Below are 21410 nucleotides of genomic sequence, written 5' to 3'. Positions count from 1 at the left end.
TACAAGGAGGGTTTGGGGTTTTTTCTCCCCAGGCCACTCCCGCCCAAGTCCTTGCAGGAGGCTGCTTGGGCTCGGCTCACTCGGCCCCACGTACGGCCCCTGCGAACCCCAATCGGCACCCCAGGGCACCGAAGACAGACATGGGGACCTCGCCCGCTCCCCCACCGCCTCACGCCCAGCCCCTCTTCCCGCCTGCTCCCGCCCCCGACGTCACTTCCTGGGGCCGGGCCGCAGCGCCGCGAGCCGCGGGGTGTCAGCGGCGGCCCTGTGATGGCGGCGGCGGGGCGCTGGCAGCCGCGGCGGCTGGGGGCGCCGGGGGGGCTGTGCCGCTCCTAACTCGGCGTCGGGCCCCTGCGCCATGGGGAGGAGCCGCGGCGGGCGGCTGGCCTGAGGCGGCGGCGACAGCGGAGGGCGCGGCACTGCTGAGGGGGCCCCGCCGCGGGGGCCGCGACCCGCGCCGCCGGGGATGTTGCGGTGGGTCCGGCAGCAGCTGGTAGGTGCCTCCCGCCGCCGCGGAGCGGGGAGGGCTCGGGGCCGGGCCGCGGCCGGGGGCTGCCCCTGCACCGCACGCACCCGCGGGCCGGGCGGCCCCTCGCCTCGGTCCGGCCTTCCAGGGCGGCCCCGTCCCGGCGCCTCTGCCCGGGCCGCGGCCGCCGCGGGGTCCCGGCGGGATCGGGGAGCGGGGAGCGGGCGGGCCGGGGGGCGCAGGGCCGGAGCGTGTGAGGGGGGCCCCTCCCCCCGCGGGAGCGGGGAGGCGCAGGGGCCGGGGAGACCTGCAGGGTCCGTTCGCATCGCTACTGTCATTTTTTTTAATTTTATTTTTAACATGTATCGGAGGGGTTGGGGTGTTTCGGCGTCGTTTTTTCTGTTGTGTTGCTTTCCGTTTTTTTTTGTTTTGTCCCTTTCTCCCTTGAAATCACGCTGACACCGAGGGGAGCGCGGCGGCTTACCTGTGCCCCCGCTGGGGAGGGCTCCCCGAACTCCTCCCGGAGCAATGACGGTGCCTTTTCTGGGGACCGGCACCTCCGCGATCCGCCGGCCTGTGCCTCCGGCACGTTGCGAAATCTTCCAGGGCTTCTCCACCCGGTGTGCGCCTGTCGCTCGTCCCCTGCACCTGAGGGCTCGGCGGCACCGGCGGCTGCCTGTGTCTTAAGGCTTTGAAAGTGGTGAGAAATGGAAGAAAAACATCCGTGGAAGGCTTTTCGCTTGAAGAAGGCTGCGGTTAGCGGGTGTCTGCCTTCCTCTAAGTAGGCGCGACTTGCTGTGCTGGCGTTACAGCTGGGACACGGCGGTGACAGGAAGGTCTGTGGTGCTGTAGCAGGGACGGACACTGAGTTTGACTATTTTGATTTGAAGTGTTGGCCGGCCTCCTCCCCCTCCAGCATTATTTCTCTTGCGTTTACTCAAAGGGAGAAATTTCTTCTAAACGATGTACTTATAAACTTACTTTTTTGCATTCATTGGATTTACCTTCCATCACAGGTGTTACCCAGGTTAGTATGAGAACTTAGATTAGTTAGGCTTTTATATTTTAATGGTTAGAGCTTCTGTCTCACTAATGATTTAATTTGTTACATCACTTTTTTTTTTTTTAAAAAAACAAACCTGATAATTTCTGTTTGTTTTTTTCTTTTTCTTCCCCTGCTCTTTTTGCCATGGCCCATAGATTTTCCCAGGTCTGTGTCTAAAGCACAGAGCTTGTGGTGATGGTCTCGATGCCAGCTTGACAGTGCTCACTGGTTTGGTCTGACACCAAGAGTTACTGACCTGGAAATTAATTGCTCTGTCTGAGCTTTGACTGCACCCTTCTGTTCTGTTATAGTCATACACATGTTTTTTAGAATAAAGCCTGTTTGGTGTAACATGGCTATCATTTTTTTTCCCTTTGAAGGTGGCTTGAGGTTTGCGTGTGTAGTTTTTAAAGCAGCATTATGTTGTCGTCTGGTAGTTTAGATTAGGACTGTATCCATGCTGGGAATTCATGGATCACACATGGTTTGCTTTTCTCCCTGCGAGTACACTGACCAGCTTTCCAGAAATACGTTTGTCCTTAGTAGAAAGTAAAAGCAGTGTAACAAGAGGAGCAGTAAACTAGCACTAAGAGGTTTTTGTTCTTCCAAAGGAAACTGTTTGATGGGAAAATAACTACTTAAAACTTGGACTAGTTTTGACAGGGAAGGATGAGTGTAGTAGAACCACATCGTAAAAATTCGGGATGCTTGAACAAACATTTACATATGGTACTAAGGAAAAAAAAATACTGTGACAATACATGTTTTGCGTTTCCTTTTCTATAAACCTCACTGTTTGACGATAAGGGCTTGGTTTTCACAGCTCATAAAGGTGAAAAATAGCCTAGGATAGGTATCACACTGAATGTTTCTTCTGAGGGATGCTCAGATAACTCATGTCTGTGTGTTGTTGGTTTAACATAGATCCCACCATACGTTTGTTTCTTCATATGTCCGTGATGTTTAGGTTCTGAAGGAAGTCAGAGGGCTGAGAACCTGGGGAAAGATGCTGAGAAAATCATCGGAGCGAGTGGGAAGAGCAGGGCGGCAGAAATATTTGAATCAAATGGTGGCAAAATCTGTATCTTGTTTCTGATACGAAAAGAGAAGAATGTGTGGGTTTGGATGCCTTTGAAGTGTGTATTTGTACCTCTGCTTGATGTGGCAATAGGCTTTGAAAAAAGCATTCTCATCCATACAGGGCGGGTTGGAACCAGGCAAGTACGTGGGAGTGATTTAAGTGGGTTGTTGTAGTAGTACAAAAGAAAAAATGTTGGTGTGCAGAAATGTTAGACAGTGGTAAGGGATTGGGGAAAGGGGGAGGGACTGGTACTTTGCTGAAGGTGCTTTTAGGTAGTTATTAAGTATTCTCTGCAAAACCAACAAATGTTTTGCAACCTCTTGTTTAAGAGGACAGTATTTCATATACTAATTAATGAGATTGTCCTGAGTGTGTATGGTCTTGAGAACTTGAGTTCTCAAGAGTTGTAAAAGGGACAGGGAAAATGACGCAGGTGGTCTTAGAAGTTAAGTGATGTGAGGACCTGGTATGGGATTCAGATTATTTCAGCGCAGTTGTTCAAGTGGTAACTTTGCTGTGCTTTAGTCTGTGAGGATCTATGCATGCCTGTATGGCTACATAAAGGGATGACTAGTCCTCTGAGAACAGGAGGCATGCTGAGAATGTAACTTTCTTCAGCTTTATTACGCTCTTACAAATCCCAAACCGTTTTCTGAGGTGTTGTCTTTTCAGTGTATAACAGAAATCGGTGACAGTTGTACTGTTGCTCAGTCTCCAGTGCCTGTGTGGTACTCTTACAAGTTGTCAGTTTGTTTTGGTATCTTGGCCTTCAGTCTGCTTTGCTGAGAAACAATGAACAGTACTCTTCACAGACAGTTTTATCAGTTTTTCTTTGTTTAATGCTGTCCCATACTAAATAAACCACATAGTAGGTCATTGCCAGTGTGCAACTTTCTAGTTATTATTATAATCTAGTTAATCGTTGGAAGTACTTAAGTTTTAGTAATAAAGAAATGTAGAGGTAAATGCAGTTACAATTCATTGCTTTGAATGAAGTGCCCTGATGTATTTCAAAGACAAGCTTTGAGCAGGAAAGATGCCCGAGTTCCAGATCCGTTACCTTGAGATATTAGAAAGACAGTAGGCATGTGGATTTGCTGAGGGTTGCATAACAGCACAGGCACAGCCAGTTCTGCTTGAAAAAAGCAACTGGATAAACAACAGTCGATAGGAAGCATCATTAATATTCAGGAATAGTACAGTACATTTAATTTGCATTTCCATATGTGATGGGTTAGGCTATATAGCTAATCTGTGTACAGTGGAGTGCTATTGTGGCTCTCCTGGTCAAGTTTGTGCCAACACAAAATGAGTAGAAGTGGCATTTGTAATACTCAGTGGCTTTCTGTAACACTTATAGTTTGATAGATTTGTGATAGTGTTTGGACTGTGCTAATATCCTGATGGGTTACATGGAGCGTAGGAGCTGTTGCAGTGGTATTAACAGAAAGCAATGACAACTTCAGTTGACTGGCAAGGTCTCCAAAAGCTGTGATAGAATACCCGTGTATGTATGATCTTAGCTGCGTAATTATAACTATTATTCATGTCAAGTGAAGAGGGATCTCTGGATTTCCCTTCTAGTTGCAGTTATGTGGAGTTTGAGCCTTTTGATCTCTTTATCTAATAGCTCAATTATGTACAAAAGATACTGCATGGAGAAAACCTAAGAGCTACCTGCCTAGTCCCTCTTCTAAATGGCAGTTCAAGGGAAGCAGGATTATGTTGTGTTTGGCAGACCGTCTTCCTATAGTTCAAGAACCTGAGTGCTGTTGTGCACTGGTAACAAGTTTTACACTATGCAGAGCAAGATATTCAGGCAAATGCAGCTTTGCTCTGTAACTGGAAGTCAAAAGACAAATCGGTGTCTTTTGCCTGGAAAATCTAAGTTACCAGACTCTCCTCTTCCATGGTTGTAGGAAGGTTCATATTGGGAGGGACATCAGGAGTTCATCTTGTCCAAAAGTTCTACATAGCCTGCATTGAGAGGTGATTGCAGGGAATGGTTTTGGCTGTTTTGTTTTGGTTGTCCCTGTCACATCCCAGGCCCCCACACCCCCGCCGACAATATCTGTAGGAGTGTCCTTGTTCATCTTTTGGATGTGTTCTAATGAAAAGTTTCTTCTGCTAACAAGGGAAGTGTCCTCAAATAGATTAGCGCTAGAGGACTATATGTTTGGGATATTCTTCCCTTCCCTTCCAGTGTGGTATCTGTTAAGGTGTTCTGAGAGAACAGATGATATTCTGTGATAACTTGCAGTTACTGGCATTCCGAACAAGGTGGACAGCGTTTGATCTCATTGTTTGCCCTGACATGTGCCTATTATTTTCACTTAATCATTCTATAGAATTGAACCAATGCAGTTACTTCTTTTTCTTCCCCAACAAATTCCCTGTATTTTTTTAATGCTGAAAGTACTTTGAACTGATCCAGTGACTGGGAATCCTAGCTTCTGAAATCACGTTGCTTTTCTGGAGTACAGTTTCCCATTTTTTTCTTACTTGTCATTAAAGCCTGTTCCTCTTTTTGGCTAAAACCAAGTCTGTGTGTGTTATTGTCTACTAGAAAAGTAAATGCTTATTTGCTCAGAAGAGTTCCTCTGGCTCAGACTGCCCAGCTAATACCTTCTGTATTATTACTGAAGGATCAGTGAGATGCGTGTTGGAACAGCCCAAAGGTTGCACTGCCTTCCTTAGAGCAGATTGAGAGCTGGGGGTTAATGACTCCCCTCATGTAACTTCACACAGGAGAAAATGTGGCCCTGTTTTTTTGCTAGAGATAGTCTGTGATCTGCTGGATTAGTTCTCCCATTGTGTTTGGGTCTTTTAACCTTATTTTCTTTTTATATTCTGTGACTGCTGGAGGGTAATACATTTGCAGCACAGTGTGTTCCAAAGCGTGCAGAACCTGGCCCCGTCTTCAGCCAGCTGTCTGTTCCAAATGGAGACATCCGTTTTGTCCTGTGTGTAATTTTTAAATCTTACCTCATAAAAATTAAACTCTAAATTTAAAAATTGCCTACCAAAACCTAATCAAACCAGTCTTGGTACTGTTCTTTCAAAGACCATTTTCAAAATGGGAACATCAGGGTTTTCTGATGTGCTGCCTTGCTGTGAGACTTGGGATGATGATTGACTTGTATCTTGTCCAATCCCCGCCCCCCCCCCCTTTTTTTCCCTAACCATGAGCCTTTTAGGCAGCAATTTTTTATTGTGCCAGATTTCCACTTGTCACACAATAATATGACCATTTAATTGACTGTATGATATTCATGCATTAACAGGGTCCTGCTCTCTTAATAGCTGCTGTCTATTTATGTTTTATGTGACTGAGGGAGAAAAGTATTATTTTGTTGGCAAAGAACAAAAGCTTTTTCTGTTTTGGTTTGTAGGTGGTATCTGATGGGATGGGGGATGGTTAGGTTGGATGCCTGTTTATTGCCAAGAGATTGCCTCTGAACTGGGAAGGTAAAACTCATAATCTAAGGCAAGTAAATATGTGCTGAGTTTAATGACATTCAATTGGTATTCGTTTTTCTACTTTTGGATAGGTTGGCTGAATTCATTAAAACTTTTGTTTGCTTTCTTCTGGGGTGGAGAGATAGGAGTTACAAGAGAAAAATATAATCAGGTGTTTAAAGTTCATTAAAATTATAAATGATATAATTATAAATATAAAAAATTATAAAAATGTAAATAGAAATACAAACATTTTAAAAAAAGTTAAATTAAATTCCATTAAAAGCATGATGACTTGTGCCTTTCACTAGATTCACTAGTGATCTGCCATCTGTTTTTCTTTATTGTGGTGTCCTCAGTAGTTATGACTGTTTTTATAACTATTTCACTGGGAAAAAGGTATCTACAGGATACCTCTAAAAAACCTTTAATTTCTAGCACAAAATCTGTTTGTAAACCAGAAGATACGAACCGCAGCAAAATAGATCTGACAAAGTACCTCTGTAAACACAAGGTCATATCTTCCAGCAAAACACAGGTGACGTATTTGCAGCTAGACTTTTTTTTTTTTTTAACATATAAACCTCTCTTCAACTGCAGTTGAAAAAACCCACTGAGGAGTAGTACAGACCATGGTAGAAAGGATAGAAAGCAGGACCAACAGCTACACAGTGATTTAGAAAGCAAAACCCTGCAATTCTTGGCTTCCCACATGCTGTGACTTAAGAGATTTTTTTTTTTGTTGTTTGTTTGCTTAGAGTAAAAATAAGCATTGGGAAGGAGAACTTTCCTTTAAATGGGAAGGAGAGATAATGATGTAGACAAAAGGCAAGCTGTTTGGTTTTGTCCTGAAATATTTTACCAGCGAAATAAGTTTTAAATGGTTTATACTAAAAAGTATAGGTTGTTACATTTTGTTACTTTTTTACCATCCCCTTTGCAAATTTTTGTACTAGTTTTATTGGTGGCTGGGCTAATTTTTGTAGATATTTTGCAGATAAACACATCTGTTTGGAAAAAGAATTGCAACAAAATAGAAAGGAAATTTGAGATTTAGCAAGCTTTAAGGATCTAGTTTGTAGACATGTTTGAAAGCAGGATGTTAAACTGATACTTAGGTTGTAAATCATGTTTGAACTGGCATTAAAATTTAAAAGTGATATTTGATCAATGTAGTAGACTCAGTGTTAATTTTTACAGCGCAGGCTTTATCAGAGCATGTTAAAAGGAAAACCTAGACAGTTCTAGCTATGAACTAAATTTTCTTCCTGTGAGATTTGTTGAGCAACAACTGTCAGAGCAATTGTCAGTATAATTTTGGCACACATTTTGAAAAGTCTATCTAGGAGTGGTTTTGGGGAAAGAATTTTTTGAGTTGTTCTTTTTTTTCATACTGAAGGAAAATGTGAATTAGACTTACAGCACAGGAGCTGATTGGAGTAAGTAGCTATTGCCTACTAGAACCAATCTAAATATTGAAAATGATGTTTTTCAATATTCATGTGGGATAATGGTCATGAGTAGCCCAGAACAGGAGGCCTTCATGTTTGTGTAAAATAATTTTATAAATGTCTCTTCAAAGCAGTGGGTAAACAGCATTTCATTTTAAGGTAGTAGCATACATAGTATGCAAGCATGTGGAGGAATGTATCATTCTTCTGTATTTGTCCTGTCATGGACTTGACAAATGCAATTTTTGTATATGGTAAAATTGTTAGCTACAAAATTGGAATTGCTTTCTAATTTTAAGTGAAAGTTCTTAATCTGTCATAGATTTGAGTGCCCTATTTGATATTGAATATCAAAGAAGAATATTTTTGCTATAAAATGAACTAATCTAGGGAGTGTGCAGAAAGGGTACAATTTGGGTTTTTTTTGAGATACTGTGGTTATTTAAGGTATATGAAGGATTTTTGTGTTGAATATTTCATTTACTGTACTACTGTATTTTTAGTGTGATTTTGTTTAGTAATTGCTATTTCTGTGTGACTGATTATTGCAGAATTGTAGCACTTTCCATGTTCGAAGTACTTTATTTTGAGCAGTGTTCTTAAAAGTGGCTGTTGATTTTTGAGATCTCAAGTCTTACGTTATAAAATACGATGCCTTGTAGTTGCTTCTTGATAGGTGTCTAAAGTCACCCTTCAGCTTTGAAAATCTTGCCCTAGGGGCCATTTGTAGTGTCTGAGAGGGAGATGATACTGCAGATAAGAATAACTAATTGCTGGAGCTCACAGAGGAAAACTGTTAATTCTGAAATTAAAACTCTGTAGTCAGAACTGCAAAGGCATCTTAGTTCCTGCTTCTTTAGAGCAGTGGGGTGCTTTGCGAGTCATGGCAAAATACCAAACATCTAGGACCACAGATTACTGTCAAGGCTCAGCTTCTCTTAGACCTCTTGGACTTTACCATAATGCCTTGGGTTTTTTTTGTTTTTTTTTGTTTTGTTTTGTTTTGTTTTTTTTTTTAGAAACTTTCAGAGAGCATTGAATGGGCTTGCGAAGTTATTTGGGAGACACTAGGCATTTCTTTGAGATTGAGGCTTGCTTCTTAGAATCTGAATGTTAACTAAATGGCTTTCTTTATTAGAGTTGAAGAAACATTTATTGTAAAGGCTGTTTTCTGTCAAAAATATCTAAACAAAAGTATGACTGGATCTGTTCATAATTGCTAAGTAATCTGTGTGTCTGAGAATGAAGGGGGAGCATCCTAACATAAAGCAAAAAATGAGGAAGGAGTGTGTTATAGGTGTCTGGTTTAATTAAGTACATTGAATGCAAGAGAGTAAGAATTCTGATAATCCTGTACAAAAAAATGTGAAGGTTGGAATTCTGTTGAAGACAGTCACAAAAGAGTAGCTGTTGTAAAGCACTAGGTTTGTTTTATCATATGAAGTCCAAAATGGAAATGGCTTGTAAATACTGTTGAGTGTTATTGTATGGGAGGATAACAAAGCTGTTTCCTTAATTGATGCAAAGTTGGGCTGTTTTAAAATTAAGCAGTGTACCTAAATCTCTGTTAAAATTCTTCACTACTAACGGAGACCAGACATGTCTTAAGTCTTTGAGAGTGGTATGTTAGAAAGCCTAACTTGCCTGCTCAGGTTGCTGTTCCTTTCTGATTTTATTGATGTTACAAGACCAGTAAGTTTGGCATCAGTCACTGAGTAGAGAAACTGGCACAGGGAGGTATGTTAGCAGTGAATGAGGCTAGTTTAGCTTGCTTGTTTTTGCAGATAAATAAACAGAAAATAGATACTTTTTTTTTTTTTAATTTAAACTAGGGACTTTTCCAAGTTATTTTTGTGGGCATTTTGACAAAAGGTAAAATAAGAACAACTTGAGCTGTATGTAACCAGGACTTCATTCTGAGCACCAGTAAAACCATTCTAAATGCAGTACTTCACATTTTTTTCAACATTATTAAAGGAAGAATTACTGCTTTATGATTTCTCAGGCCTTGTTTCCTAGTGTTTGTTTTCACACAGTAATGTAGACTGGTTGTAGGTCTTTTAGGAGGTTACAGCATAGCTTACTATCAGATACTTAAAACAACTGTAGATACAGTAAGCAGGAAAAGGAAGTTGCATGAGTAGTGCATGGCTTTTAGTACTGTTCTACTTCTTTACTGCAGTGATACTTAAAAGGGGAGGGACAAATTGCATGGCACTGTGTAAACCTCAGGGTGCTTCAGCTGATTCACAGCTTTAGTTGTTAGAGCAGTGTTTAAAATTGCTGTGAGAGGCTGTTTCTCCCTTCAAGCTAACCTTTGATACAACAAATTCAGTTTGACTCCTGCCCGGTTATATGACTGAAAGGATTATTGGCTGACTGTTTTGAGTACAAATTCACACAGACTTCTGAAAATGTGCATGGAGTGCGAATAGATCATCTTATCTGACAAAAGGAAAACTATTCCATGTACATTGAGGAAAAAAAATGAAAGCAAGAAAATCCATTTCCTCAAAACACCTTTAATCAAAATATAGCTTGGCAGCAGTGTAATAGCAGACTTTTGGGCTATCTGCCAGGAAATGTGGCGTTCTGTTTCTGTGGCCACGGTTGGTCAGTCAGCCAGTCACCTCCCAAGGAAAAATGCTTCTGAGACTTGAAGTTTTTTCTGTTTGAGTTTTATTAACTAGTACGTGATGTCCAAAGGACTTTTGGGGGAACTACTACTTTCCCTAGCAGTGTTCAGTGTGGTTTTTGGAAGGAGGAAGAGATGCCAATTGAGACTTCCTTCTTTCAAGCTCCTTTCACTGAAAACTGGTCACGTAACAGAAGTTCTTTTAGCAAATACAATTTTGCGCTTTTTTCTTGTAAAAGCTGTGAATGATGGATAAGAAACTCTGGGAGATCATGTTAAAGTATACCAGCTTTGTGTAAATCGTAAGCAAAAATTACTTGTGCGATGATTTGTAATTATTGATGCATGTATTGCAAAGCTTGAAACAGCAATTGATTTGTGATGTGCTGGTCACATGTCACTAATCCCAGCTGAAAGGTCTGCGGATTTCTGCTGTCCCGCCTAACAGTGCTGTATGGTGCGTGGGGAGGGCGTATGTGCATGCTGCTGTAAGTTAGTAGTGGTATTGAAGAAATAAGAGTCTGCAGTGGATGGCATATATTATATCAACAAGTTGACTGAGAGAGCATTTTTTTTTTACTTTGTTTATGCTCGAAAGTGTTGGGAGGGAAGTCTCATTCTTTGCACAGTTCTTTTTCATAGTAGTGCTTCTCATTTGATTACTCCGTTTCTCCAGTTGCCTAATTCATTGTCCATGCTAATAATGCTTTCTCAGCAGCAATACAAAACTCTTCTGCAGTGAACCCTTTTGTTATATTACCGGGCTTTTGGCATGACCATGCAGTTATTTTAGGGATCTATACATTTTAAAACCCCCAAAACAACTGGGAAAGCGGTGGGGGTTCAGTTGAATCAGTTTTCTGGTCCACTTCGCCGTATGGCTGCATGGGCAGTTCTAGCACGGTGGTGGAGATGGAGACAAAATGTAGGAAGGAGTTATTTGGAAGAGCAGTGGCTGTTGATGACTGTTTCTTTCATGAAAGAAATAGCATAAAATTGCAGAAATTTCTCCTCAGTTCCCCAGGATATGTTTTCTATGCTGTTTTAAAGGAGCCTAATTATTACACAGAGGATGTCTTTGTCTAACTTTTAGAACACTAACAAAATCAGTGCTGAAGAGGTTTAGTAAAAATTACTCGGGCTTTAGTTAGAGTCGTTACAAACTTATAAAAAAGCTGAATCACTGCTTGCTTTCTTTCTTCCCTGCACCACCCCCCCCCCCAAAAAAAAGTTATTTAGGTTTGTGCTTTATAAATCAGTCTCACTCAAACATCTGTGTGTTCTTTGTGAATGGCGTTCATTAAAACTATTTTCAAAACCAAACGTGTCAAGTTTATTTGGGTGCGAAATTTCAATTGGGGAGGTATGTATCAAAGATTCAATATGAGAGCTGTATTCCAGGGGTAGATAATGCCTGGTCTATGTTGATAAATCAGCTGAATGGCTCAACTTTAGCCAATAAATCTAGATTTAATTTGCAGCATGAAGGGGGGGGGGAATCAGATCAGTTCACTTTATCTTATGGTCAAATTTTATTTCATTTACAGTTTGTTCATGTAATACACCTGATGAAGAAGTCTTAAATATCAGGGTTTGTTATAAAATCATCTTTCTTTGTTACAAAGTCAGTGTGCTATGCACTTAAGTAGAAATCACTTCACTAGGTAACTGCAGAAAACCTAACTTATTGAAAGATATTTGTGACAACTGAATCTTTTTTGCAAGGCTCCAAACTGAATTTAGGGATTCTCTGCTCATGCTGTTTAGCTGCAGAAATTCTTTGACAAGGGCATGTTACCCTAGTTTTGCAACTGAGTTTGATAATGGCATTAGAAAGAGAAAGAACTATCTAATAATTGAAGTGAGGAAACTGCTTTCTGCACCTCTTTGCTGGCTTGTGTATAGATACTATGCAAAATCCCTTCACTGGGCAGAAATTTGGACTGAAATCAGTTTTGTGTGAGGAGCAGGATTGTTGACTAGCCAGCTCCATATTTACATAAAAGTTAAAGGCATTTCAGTTCTTAAACAATTAAGTTCAATGTCTGTGCAGAATTTTCCTTTGAGATGTGTAATTAAAATATCTCTGGAAGACGTGCTTGGTTGCGGTTTTACCAGCTAATTATGTGGTGACAGGGTTGTTGGGTAAATTCAAATCATCTTACATAGATACAAACATGAAACTTGGGAAATCTGAGTTCTGTTCCCAGCTCTGGCACTTATTTCCTGCTGTGACTACAGTCAAGTCACTGAGGTTGTCAAGATTGTCTCCTTTTCCAGACATAGCTCTGACAACTGAAGGGGTTCTTGTCCCCAGCCTGCCTGGCTTGTGCATTGCAATCTGCGTAGACCTGCTGACTGCACAGCTTTTGCACTTTCTCCATGGTAAATTTCAACAAAACAGAGTTAAAAGTATATAGACTGCAATTTTAAGCTGTTCCAGCTACGAAGCTGCACCTGTAAACTCATACGGCCTGAGGTTCTGATTTGGAAAACCAGATTCCTTGCTTTTACGCATTGAATGGTTTGGGTTGGAAGGGACCTTAAAGGTCATCCATCTAGTTCCAACCCCCTGCCACGGGCAGGGACACCTTCCAGCAGATCAGAGTGCCCAAAGCCCCAGCCACCCCAGCCCTGAACGCTGCCAGGGATGGGGCACCCACAGCTGCTCTGGGCAGCCTGTGCCAGTGCCTCACCACCCCTGCAGTAAAGAATTTCTTCCTGATGTCTAATCGAAATCTGCCCTCTCTCAGCTTAAAGCCATCACACCTTGTCCTATCGCTACACGCCCTTGTAAAAAGCCCCCCTCCAGCTTTCTCGCAGTACCCCTTTAGGACTGGAAGGCTGATGCTCTAAGGTGTCCCCGGAGCCTTCCCTTCTCCAGGCTGAACAGCCCCAACTCTCAGCCTGTCTTCCCAGGAGAGGTGCTCCAGCCCCCGATCATCTTTGTGGCCTCCTCTGGGCTCGCTCCAACAGGTCCATGTCCTTGTTATGTTGGGGGCCCCAGAGCTGAATGCAGTGCTCCAGGTGGGGCCTCGTGAGAGCTGGGTGGAGGGGGAGAATCGCCTCCCATGGTGCTGGTCACGCTTCTTTTGATGCAGCCCAGATTTGGTTGGCTTTCTGGGCTGCGAGTGCACATTGTTGGGCCATATTGAGCTTTTGTCCGCCAGCATCCCCAGGTCCTTCTCCTCAGGGCTGTGTTGAGTCCGTTTCAGCAGAGGTGTTCTCGTCTGGTGGAAGTGCTTGTGCAGTTGGGCTTGAGTTGTATGGAGGTCTGTACTCTTTGTAATAAAAATGTCATTAAACTCATCAGCTTTCAGGTGCTCAGATAGATGGCCTAAAAAGGGCATTTAAATACTTTGAAAAAAAATTCAGTGATACCCTAGTCACTCTGAAATTATTCATTTATCTTTTAATAACTTTCAGCAAGTGGTATGGAGATTAGCATTTATCACCATCAGAACCCAGTCACTTTCTTTGCTTTTTCTGTTTTCTCTCTGCTTTACATCTGTTTGATTTAGAGTGGGATTTTTTCAGGCTGTAGAATGTGACTTTCCAAAGTGAGGATGTCTGGCATTTTGTGAGTGCCAGACATTTTCTGAGGTAGAAACGAGCTCTGTACCTAGTCTTACTAACTAAGCACGCTTTTTCTTGCTTGCAAAACACTTCTATTGTGGCATCTTCTGGATTGATTTAGAAATAATGTGTCACTAACATCAGATATCTAAAATGGTTCTGCCACAAACATTGTTCTCTTTTTGAATTGTGTCAGCATTAAACAGGTACATTTTTTTTCATCTTAACTTTCATGGTTGTATTTCATAAAATTGTGAACAGTTCCTTTCTTTTTGCTTTTGGCATCCTATATATTTTTTCCCGTCCTTTCCTGTCTACTTTGTCTCCCGGCTCCGCTCTAAACAAGCTTTCACACTAGAGCATGTGACAAGAGCAGCCTTCCACTGCTTGTCATCTAAAGTTTATTCTCCTTCAGACCTGTTCAAAAAATCCCCCCTCCTTTCTTTTCTTTATCCCTTCTTTCTTCTGGACCTCTTTATTTCTGAAGCAGAATGTTTCTGTAGTAATGATACCAAATACAAAAATTTCTGGTTTTGAGAGTTTTTAAAAATTATTCCTTTACTTTAAAATTACACTGTCCTGAATGTGAAAGTACCTAATGCCCTGTGTTAGAGATATGAATGGGTTAAAGAAAATTCTTGATTGGTTATACCAACCACTTTTTAGGTAGCTCATTGTGCTCGCTGTTCATCATCCTCTGTATACAGTTAATTAATACGGAAGTATCTTCTGTTGGAGTGCTGTGGAGTGTCGGTTTTTGACATGAATCAAGGTCTGAGCCTGGTATAACAAGTGGAGCAACACAACTGCAAAGGTAGTTTCCTCACCTCTGGTAGTGGAATTTGTGTAATGTCCTTTCTAGCTATTTTATCGGTTGTCCTTTCGCTTGGCATCGAAGAACAGGCAGACTGTGTATACAGTACAAAATCAGTTCCAAGATTAGGAATGTGTGATGCTGATGCTGAAATCACCACTTCCCAGGCAATCATTGATTCCCTATTGAACAACTTAACAGTGCCAAATTTAATTTCACTAGTTTGTTCCATGTCTTAAAACTTTCTGGTTTTTATTTTTGTAATGTTCTTGGCCTGTTATCTGAATGTTTACTGGTTTACTGTCTTGCTTGTTGTCTTTTGCCATCACCTGCTTCTCCAGGTCAGAACATCACAGCTAGGAAGGGCTCTGGTGAGTCATGTAGCCCCAGGGAAGGCTCAATTAAAGATAGACTTGAATGACCTAGATATAAGCCCTTGTGTTACAGAGACATTGCAGCCTTCCCATGCAGCTTATTTTGGTTTTTAATTATTCCTTTCCATAAGAAAATAATATATTTGTTTTTCCAGTATCCAAACTTAAGATTTCCTAGTGGCAACTTCAGCCTACTTCTGTTCTTCTTTGTCCTTCAGATTACCCCTTTTCTCAGCAGAACAGTCTTTTATATTGGAAGATGTGCTAATATATCCCCAGTTTCCTCTCCTCTAGGCTAAATGACTCTAATTTGTTTGCTCTTTGCTTTTTAGATTGTTCAGCCTTGCATTCTATGTCATGTTCTCAGGTTCTCTTGTGGCTCATGTTCCACTCCTCTGGATGCTGTCCAGTTGGTTCACAGTGCTTCTGCTGTGGCTCCCACTCCTCCTCCAGCCTGCTTAGTACTGAAGGCCTTTTTCTCAATGGAATGACACTACTGACACACATTCAGCCTGTGATGAGCTATAACCTTTTGATCTTTTTCTACAGAGCTCCTAGATGGCTTTTATTCTCTTTTTGTAGATGCAGTTGGTTGTGTCTAACTGCTGTATTTTTCAGTCTTCTGTGTGTCTGTTTTGTCCAGGTGATTTTATTTTTTTTTTCTTGTCATTTGGTGTTGCAGTCCTGAGGTGGTGTCACCCGCAATTTCAATACCTGTATTCCCCTTCTCACAGAGGCGGCTGGTGAAAAATCTGACCATTAGACCTGAAACAGGACTTTTAATTCAAGGGACCTTACTCAGATCTTCTGTTTTGGCAGGAAGCTATTGAAAAGTATTTCTGAGTATCTTTTTTTTTTTTTTTTTTTTAAATGAATTTGCTTTCAGTGTTGCTACCGCTTATGTATGAATTGGTAGTAATGGCAGGGAATCACATTTGAGGTTAGACAAAATGTTCGTTCTTGGAGATAGAACTTGTTTGGAAAAATGCCATTGTCTAGTCAGATGCATATAGTTTTGTTTTTAAGCTGGTGAGAATCTTTTCAAAATCCAGTTATCACAGCATACTAGTATGACTTGTCTTGATGTTTTTATTTTTTTCATAATCGTTTTATTAGGGTTATCATGAGCGTGACTGTGAGGTTTTGTAATTTAGATGTGTTTTCATTGCCATTTCTGTTTCTTTTTTAAGTTTCAAAGGGCTTCAGGTTTGTATGATGACAAGTATTCTGTATCTTTTTTGAGACTTAAAATTTTTTCTTTCATTTTTCAGAATGAGTACACAACCTCGAAATTGAGATTTATTTTTTCCTCAGTTTTTGAAAATTCTCTGGACACAGCAGACTTCAATTTACACGTTAAATTTGTTTCCCTAAATAGCAAATTTAAATTAAAATTCCTAAACAGCAAAAACTGCTATTCTAGAATTGCTAGTTGATATCTGGGTATCATCTTTCAGCACAAAGATAACTATTTTGCAAAACTACAGTTAATAAAAATATTCTCTCTTTATCACCTTTATTTTGTGTTTTAGGGTTTTGACCCACCTCACCAAAGCGATACAAGAACTATTTATATAGCAAATCGTTTTCCCCAGCATGGCCACTATGTTCCTCAGAAGTTTGCAGACAACAGAATCATATCATCCAAGGTAAGGAATTGTAACCCCTCAGTATGTTACGTATGAAGTTCTGTAGCAAATGTGGATGTATTATGTCTAATGGTGCAGATACAATATTCAGAATTAAACAATCTCTAAACTTTTTTGAGGAAAAAGCTAAGCTGCTGCTTATGTAGTCTTTCTCTTGCTCTCCTTCCTCTTTTGAAGAACCTGACTAACTACAGAACAGTTAAGCGTGTTGGTCAGAATTTCTGAAGAAAAGCAGGTTTTAAACTGGTGTTGCCCATGTCTGGATGTGGTGCACAGAACCACTGAAAAGAGGGGATGAAGCTGGTTATGAGGATTTGTAAAATAGCCAAATTGTAAGCTAGTACTCTGCATAAAATAAATCAGCAATGGACTGCAATTGCAGGTTCCCTCCTAGTGTGACCTTGGATTGGAACCAATAGAACTGATGGTGGGGATGTGTCTTGTCGCTGTAGTGTAGGACAGAAAGTTACAGCTGCAAGAATTGATTTCTACTCTGCTACTCAGGGTACAAGCAGTTGGGTATGACTCTGATCTGCTGCTCCTATCCCAGTTGGTATGAGAACTTTTAAAGCTCTGACTGTAAAGGCGATACAGTTGCTACCCCTGCTTCCTTGCGATGTGTAGTTAAAAACTGGATACAGCAGTTTTTTTGTGGGAGTAGGGCAAGACCAGAGGAAGGTTTGGGGAGAGGAGAAATGGAAAATGAGAAGATTTAGGTTAAGAGAGTTCAGTGGGAGTGGAACTGAATTTTACTGAAAAATGGTTCAGTATGTTATAATTGTTCTTGCTCTCTCCCTTTTTTCCCTTCAGTATACAGTATGGAATTTTGTTCCAAAAAACTTATTCGAGCAGTTCAGAAGAGTAGCCAACTTTTATTTTCTGATTATATTTTTGGTTCAGGTAAGTTGAATACTACTCATGAAATTGCAATTTATTTGTAAATTCTGCCACCTATTTTTGTCTTATGAATTTAACTTTTCTACTTACGTATTCTGTCTATAAAAAGAACACATTTGCAGTTTGTCTGGGAAAATAACTTAAAAAATAATTATGTCCAAATTTAAGTACTGTCCTTAGGTTTTTATCTTTATGAATGCTAATATATTTAAGTGTACAGCTTCAAAGTCCATTGCACTGCCAGCACAGGGATTCAATTGTCTGCCTCAAAATACTATTTTAAATCTATTAAGTTAGTAATAAAATTCCAGATATGCTTTTTGATTTTTATGGACATTGGTGGTGTTTGAATAAACCAGGAGTTCTACTCTATGCATTTTTAAGCGCTTCTTGGACATTAGTGTGCAGAAATGCAGACATTCACATTCACTTGCATCAAATTGTGCGGTATGCTTGCTCTTGAGCTAAGCATAGATTAGTATGTACTCTCATTGCAGCTGGAATTTTGCTTTTGTAAATCAATGCATTATTGTCACACAGTTCTAACATCCTAAAATTCAATTTGTTAGATAAAATGAACACATAAACAATTACAGCTAGGATTGACAGTTTGTCAGTTTTGAAGGCATCATTTAGTGCCGTTGTTGATAAAGTATAGATCAGAAATATTACTGTGGATTTTATAGCAGAGTATATTTCTTCTAATTAAGAACATCCACAAGTATATTATGACAGTCTGTAAACTTTCTGTGATTTTTGCACCTCTGACTCTCTAGTTGTACTTGAATTCTGTTGAGCTATTGCAGACTTAGTAGATGAAGGATAAGTGGGAGAAAGGTTGTAAGGAGAGATAGTAACTTTTGAAAAAAACAGTACCTGAGACAGAGACAAGATTTTGGGGTACACAAACTTTTTTTTCTTCATGAAATAGAATGCTTTGAACATGTGGAGCCCTCCACAGTGATTAACCGACATTTACAGTATGCATCTGAAAAAGATGGTACTGCATTTGACAAAAACAGTAAGAATTCCTAAGTTTTGTCTGTGATTGTGCAAGGTATCAGTAGCAAGGTCGGTTCTGCAATTTTTAATCCGTGCATGCTGTGTCCCTTGCTCTTGTTCTTTCCCATTTAGAAAGAATGAACTTTCTAATAGGCTGGAAATTCCTGTGTTAGGAGTTATTGAAGTCACATATTTCTAACTTAGTCTAACAGAATGTGTTGCCCATCCCATCTTCCTAGTTAAGCATATTGACTTTGTTGTTCCCGTTACGATATTTCATGCAGTTTAATATATTGTATCATGAGGAAGATGGGAGCATGCTGGAGAAGGAACGTTTATGTTCCTTAAAGTAACCACAGATGGTGTTGCATTTGTAAAGCTTTTCTTTCTTTTTAATGCAGATTTACCTCTGTAGTTCAAGTCTGAGTCACATTCCTTTCAAACTCTTAGACTTCAGTAATACCTGAACACGATATCCATGAACAAATACAGATCTAAAGGCAGAACTTCTATTCGGAATGTAAACCAGTTCTTCTCTTAGATCGTGACTCAAGTGGGTGCCCTGATTTGCATGGGAAATGTCTCTATGTTTGTGTTCTTGGAACAGAAGAAAAGCTGCAGTCATTTCTGTTCGTTTGTTAGAATGGAATTCTGGTTTTATTCAAATCCCATTTGGAAGTTAATACCTCTACAGTGTTTTTGTTTTGTAAGACAAAGGTGCCTTTTAAAGTTGATCGCCATGGTGTCTTCAGTCATGCAAACTCATGTGACCAAGGTGCAGTCTCTGTCATTACCACCTTATTCCACTGGGTATGGCAGAGCTGGGACAAGTTCTCGTGGTGTGATTTAAACATGCAGCACAATCCAGTCCACGTTGTTCACTGCGCGTATGCATGCCAGAAACATGGTGACAGACTGCATTTTGGTTGCATGAGGCTCCACACCAGTTGTGTGATGGATGTGTCCCGCTGTGTAACAGGCAAAGGGCCATGGGGTTCTGGTGAAAAAGGCGAAAGGAGCAGGCTGCCATGACAATTCCACCAATATAAAACTTGCTTCATTTGCACATATGAGCGTCTCTTGAGAAAGAAGGAGAGTGTGTAGATGGCAGAAGTGTCATGGTTAACCCTATCCAGCCAAAAATCAGAGGCTTTTGGCATGGGTTTACTTAAACAATGTGCTGCCAAGGTGAAATTGCAGTGCTACAGTTGAAGAACAGACAATATTGCAGGCTAGATGTGATTTTTGTTGTTTTATAAATTGTGCTTCAGCGAGGGGGAAAAAAAACCAGCTCGTGCATGTATTGTAAGGTGGCATAATCTCTTTTCTTTATGAGGTTCTTGGCTCTTAACAGAGTAAACTTCATGTATGATTATTTTTTTTTCTTCTTTAATGGTTCCCAAAGCAATGCCATAAGTCTCAGGTAAAGTGGATCAAATCAGTGTCTGTGGTTTTGAATAGTTCTTGTGTATATTTCCTTTACAGCACTTGATCGTGTTGTTTTTTTCTGGTGGCAGAGGAGAACCACTAACATCCCCCCCACATACAGAATATTTTAGTGTATACACTGCACTTTTGGCATGCCAGCAATAATAGCACAAATTGTAAAAACTGCATGTTAACTTGGGGGAGACAGAAAGGAGCAGTCTAAGAAAGAGTGTTCTCTAATGTCCAGACTGTTGGAAATTACTGTTTTTAACTTTATTTTCACTTCTGAAGTGGATATTGTTATACTCTACATTGCTGTTAAGCAGTAGATTATATAGAGTATTAAAACAGCTTTAAGAAGTGTAATTTCCTTCCTTTGTAATATACTTTTGCACTCATCTTTTCAGGATGAAAACATATCTTGCTTTTATTAGGACTCTTAAAATTGGCACATGCATTAGAAATGTGGTTAAGTCTGTTCTATGCCTTGGAACCTTTGTTTGCATCATTATTGACATACATTATTTAGGTGTCAAGAACTGAGTTTTGCTCCAGAAATACTTTTTTTGTAAAAATAAAATCTGCGCTAATTTTCACATTTTCTTCTCTTTTTAGCTCATGATAGATACCCCTACCAGTCCTATTACCAGTGGATTGCCATTATTCTTTGTCATAACTGTGACAGCCATAAAACAGGTAAAGGGGGAAAATCCTGTAGCATGAAGTCTTTCTAAGGCAAAGTTACTCAAGCGTCTGACCATGATAATGGTTAGATACCAAAAATAAATTTAAAAGGTGTCATTTTCAGAAAGGGTTTTGTATTTAATGTTTCTTATTAGATACTTGGACCTGAGCATTTTGTTTAGTTGTCAAGTGGTCAGTGACTCACTGCAGTACCCTTAAATGGACAGTGAATGTCAGACAGCATTTTTGTCTAAACATTATGTGTCACTTGTTATAAGACTTTTTCTGAAAGCTCCTTGCTTATTCCTTTGACACACCTCGCTGCGTATTAAACCAGTCCTCCCACATGACACACAAAGAAAGGAGCTTGGGTAGATGAAACAATGGTGCAATCCATGTTTGTCAGTAGTTAAAAGACAAATTTTGCCCCAAGGAGTATGTTTCATGGCATGAAATAATATTAACTGTACTCCTGCACCAGGTAAAAGGACCAGTTTATAAAGCTTCTGATTTTGTTTTCTTTTTCCTTGGTTGCATAAAACATTTTGGAGTGCTTTATAGCACTTGAAATAAGAAAACTTTTCTGAGTTTGATAGAAATCTTGTTCAAGCACCATACTACATCCTACTGAGATCTAGAGCCCCTGGAAGGAGAATATTTGGGGAAAAAATAAAATCTTCTGTTTTCTTTAAACCCTTAAAGCAAGAGGAGAAAGAAACAAGCACATAAAGAAGTGATGTGGATAGAAACTGTAATCTCTTCTGCAGAGAGGTAATTTTGAGGATCTGTCCCCTTCAAAGAGTTTGACAGTGCTGTCTGGGGAAGAGATGCAGGTCACAGCAACTGAAA

At 40.4% G+C, this 21410-nt stretch overlaps 1 protein-coding gene across 9 annotated transcripts in view; it reads left to right on the top strand.

Annotated features, from left to right (window-relative positions):
• The first annotated feature begins 224 nt into the window (after nucleotides 1-224).
• The window catches only part of ATP11B (ATPase phospholipid transporting 11B (putative)), a 74790-nt gene continuing 53604 nt past the window's right edge, over nucleotides 225-21410 (top strand). For 5 of the 9 annotated variants that reach the window (XM_040612964.1, XM_040612969.1, XM_040612968.1 and 2 more), the window contains exons 1-4: nucleotides 225-493; nucleotides 16434-16550; nucleotides 17361-17450; nucleotides 20493-20573. In XM_040612964.1, the coding sequence (XP_040468898.1) occupies nucleotides 467-493; nucleotides 16434-16550; nucleotides 17361-17450; nucleotides 20493-20573 (315 nt within the window). In that variant the 5' untranslated portion in view covers nucleotides 225-466. The remainder of the gene's footprint in view (nucleotides 494-16433; nucleotides 16551-17360; nucleotides 17451-20492; nucleotides 20574-21410) is intronic. The other 4 variants (XM_040612965.1, XM_040612970.1, XM_040612967.1 and 1 more) reach the window with 1 other exon arrangement.

The sequence above is a fragment of the Falco naumanni genome, chromosome 13, assembly GCF_017639655.2.
Source record: "Falco naumanni isolate bFalNau1 chromosome 13, bFalNau1.pat, whole genome shotgun sequence".
In the NCBI taxonomy this organism is placed as follows: Eukaryota; Metazoa; Chordata; class Aves; order Falconiformes; family Falconidae; genus Falco; species Falco naumanni.
Note: the sequence above shows the minus strand (reverse complement) of the source record. Positions and strands in the feature narration are given on the sequence as shown.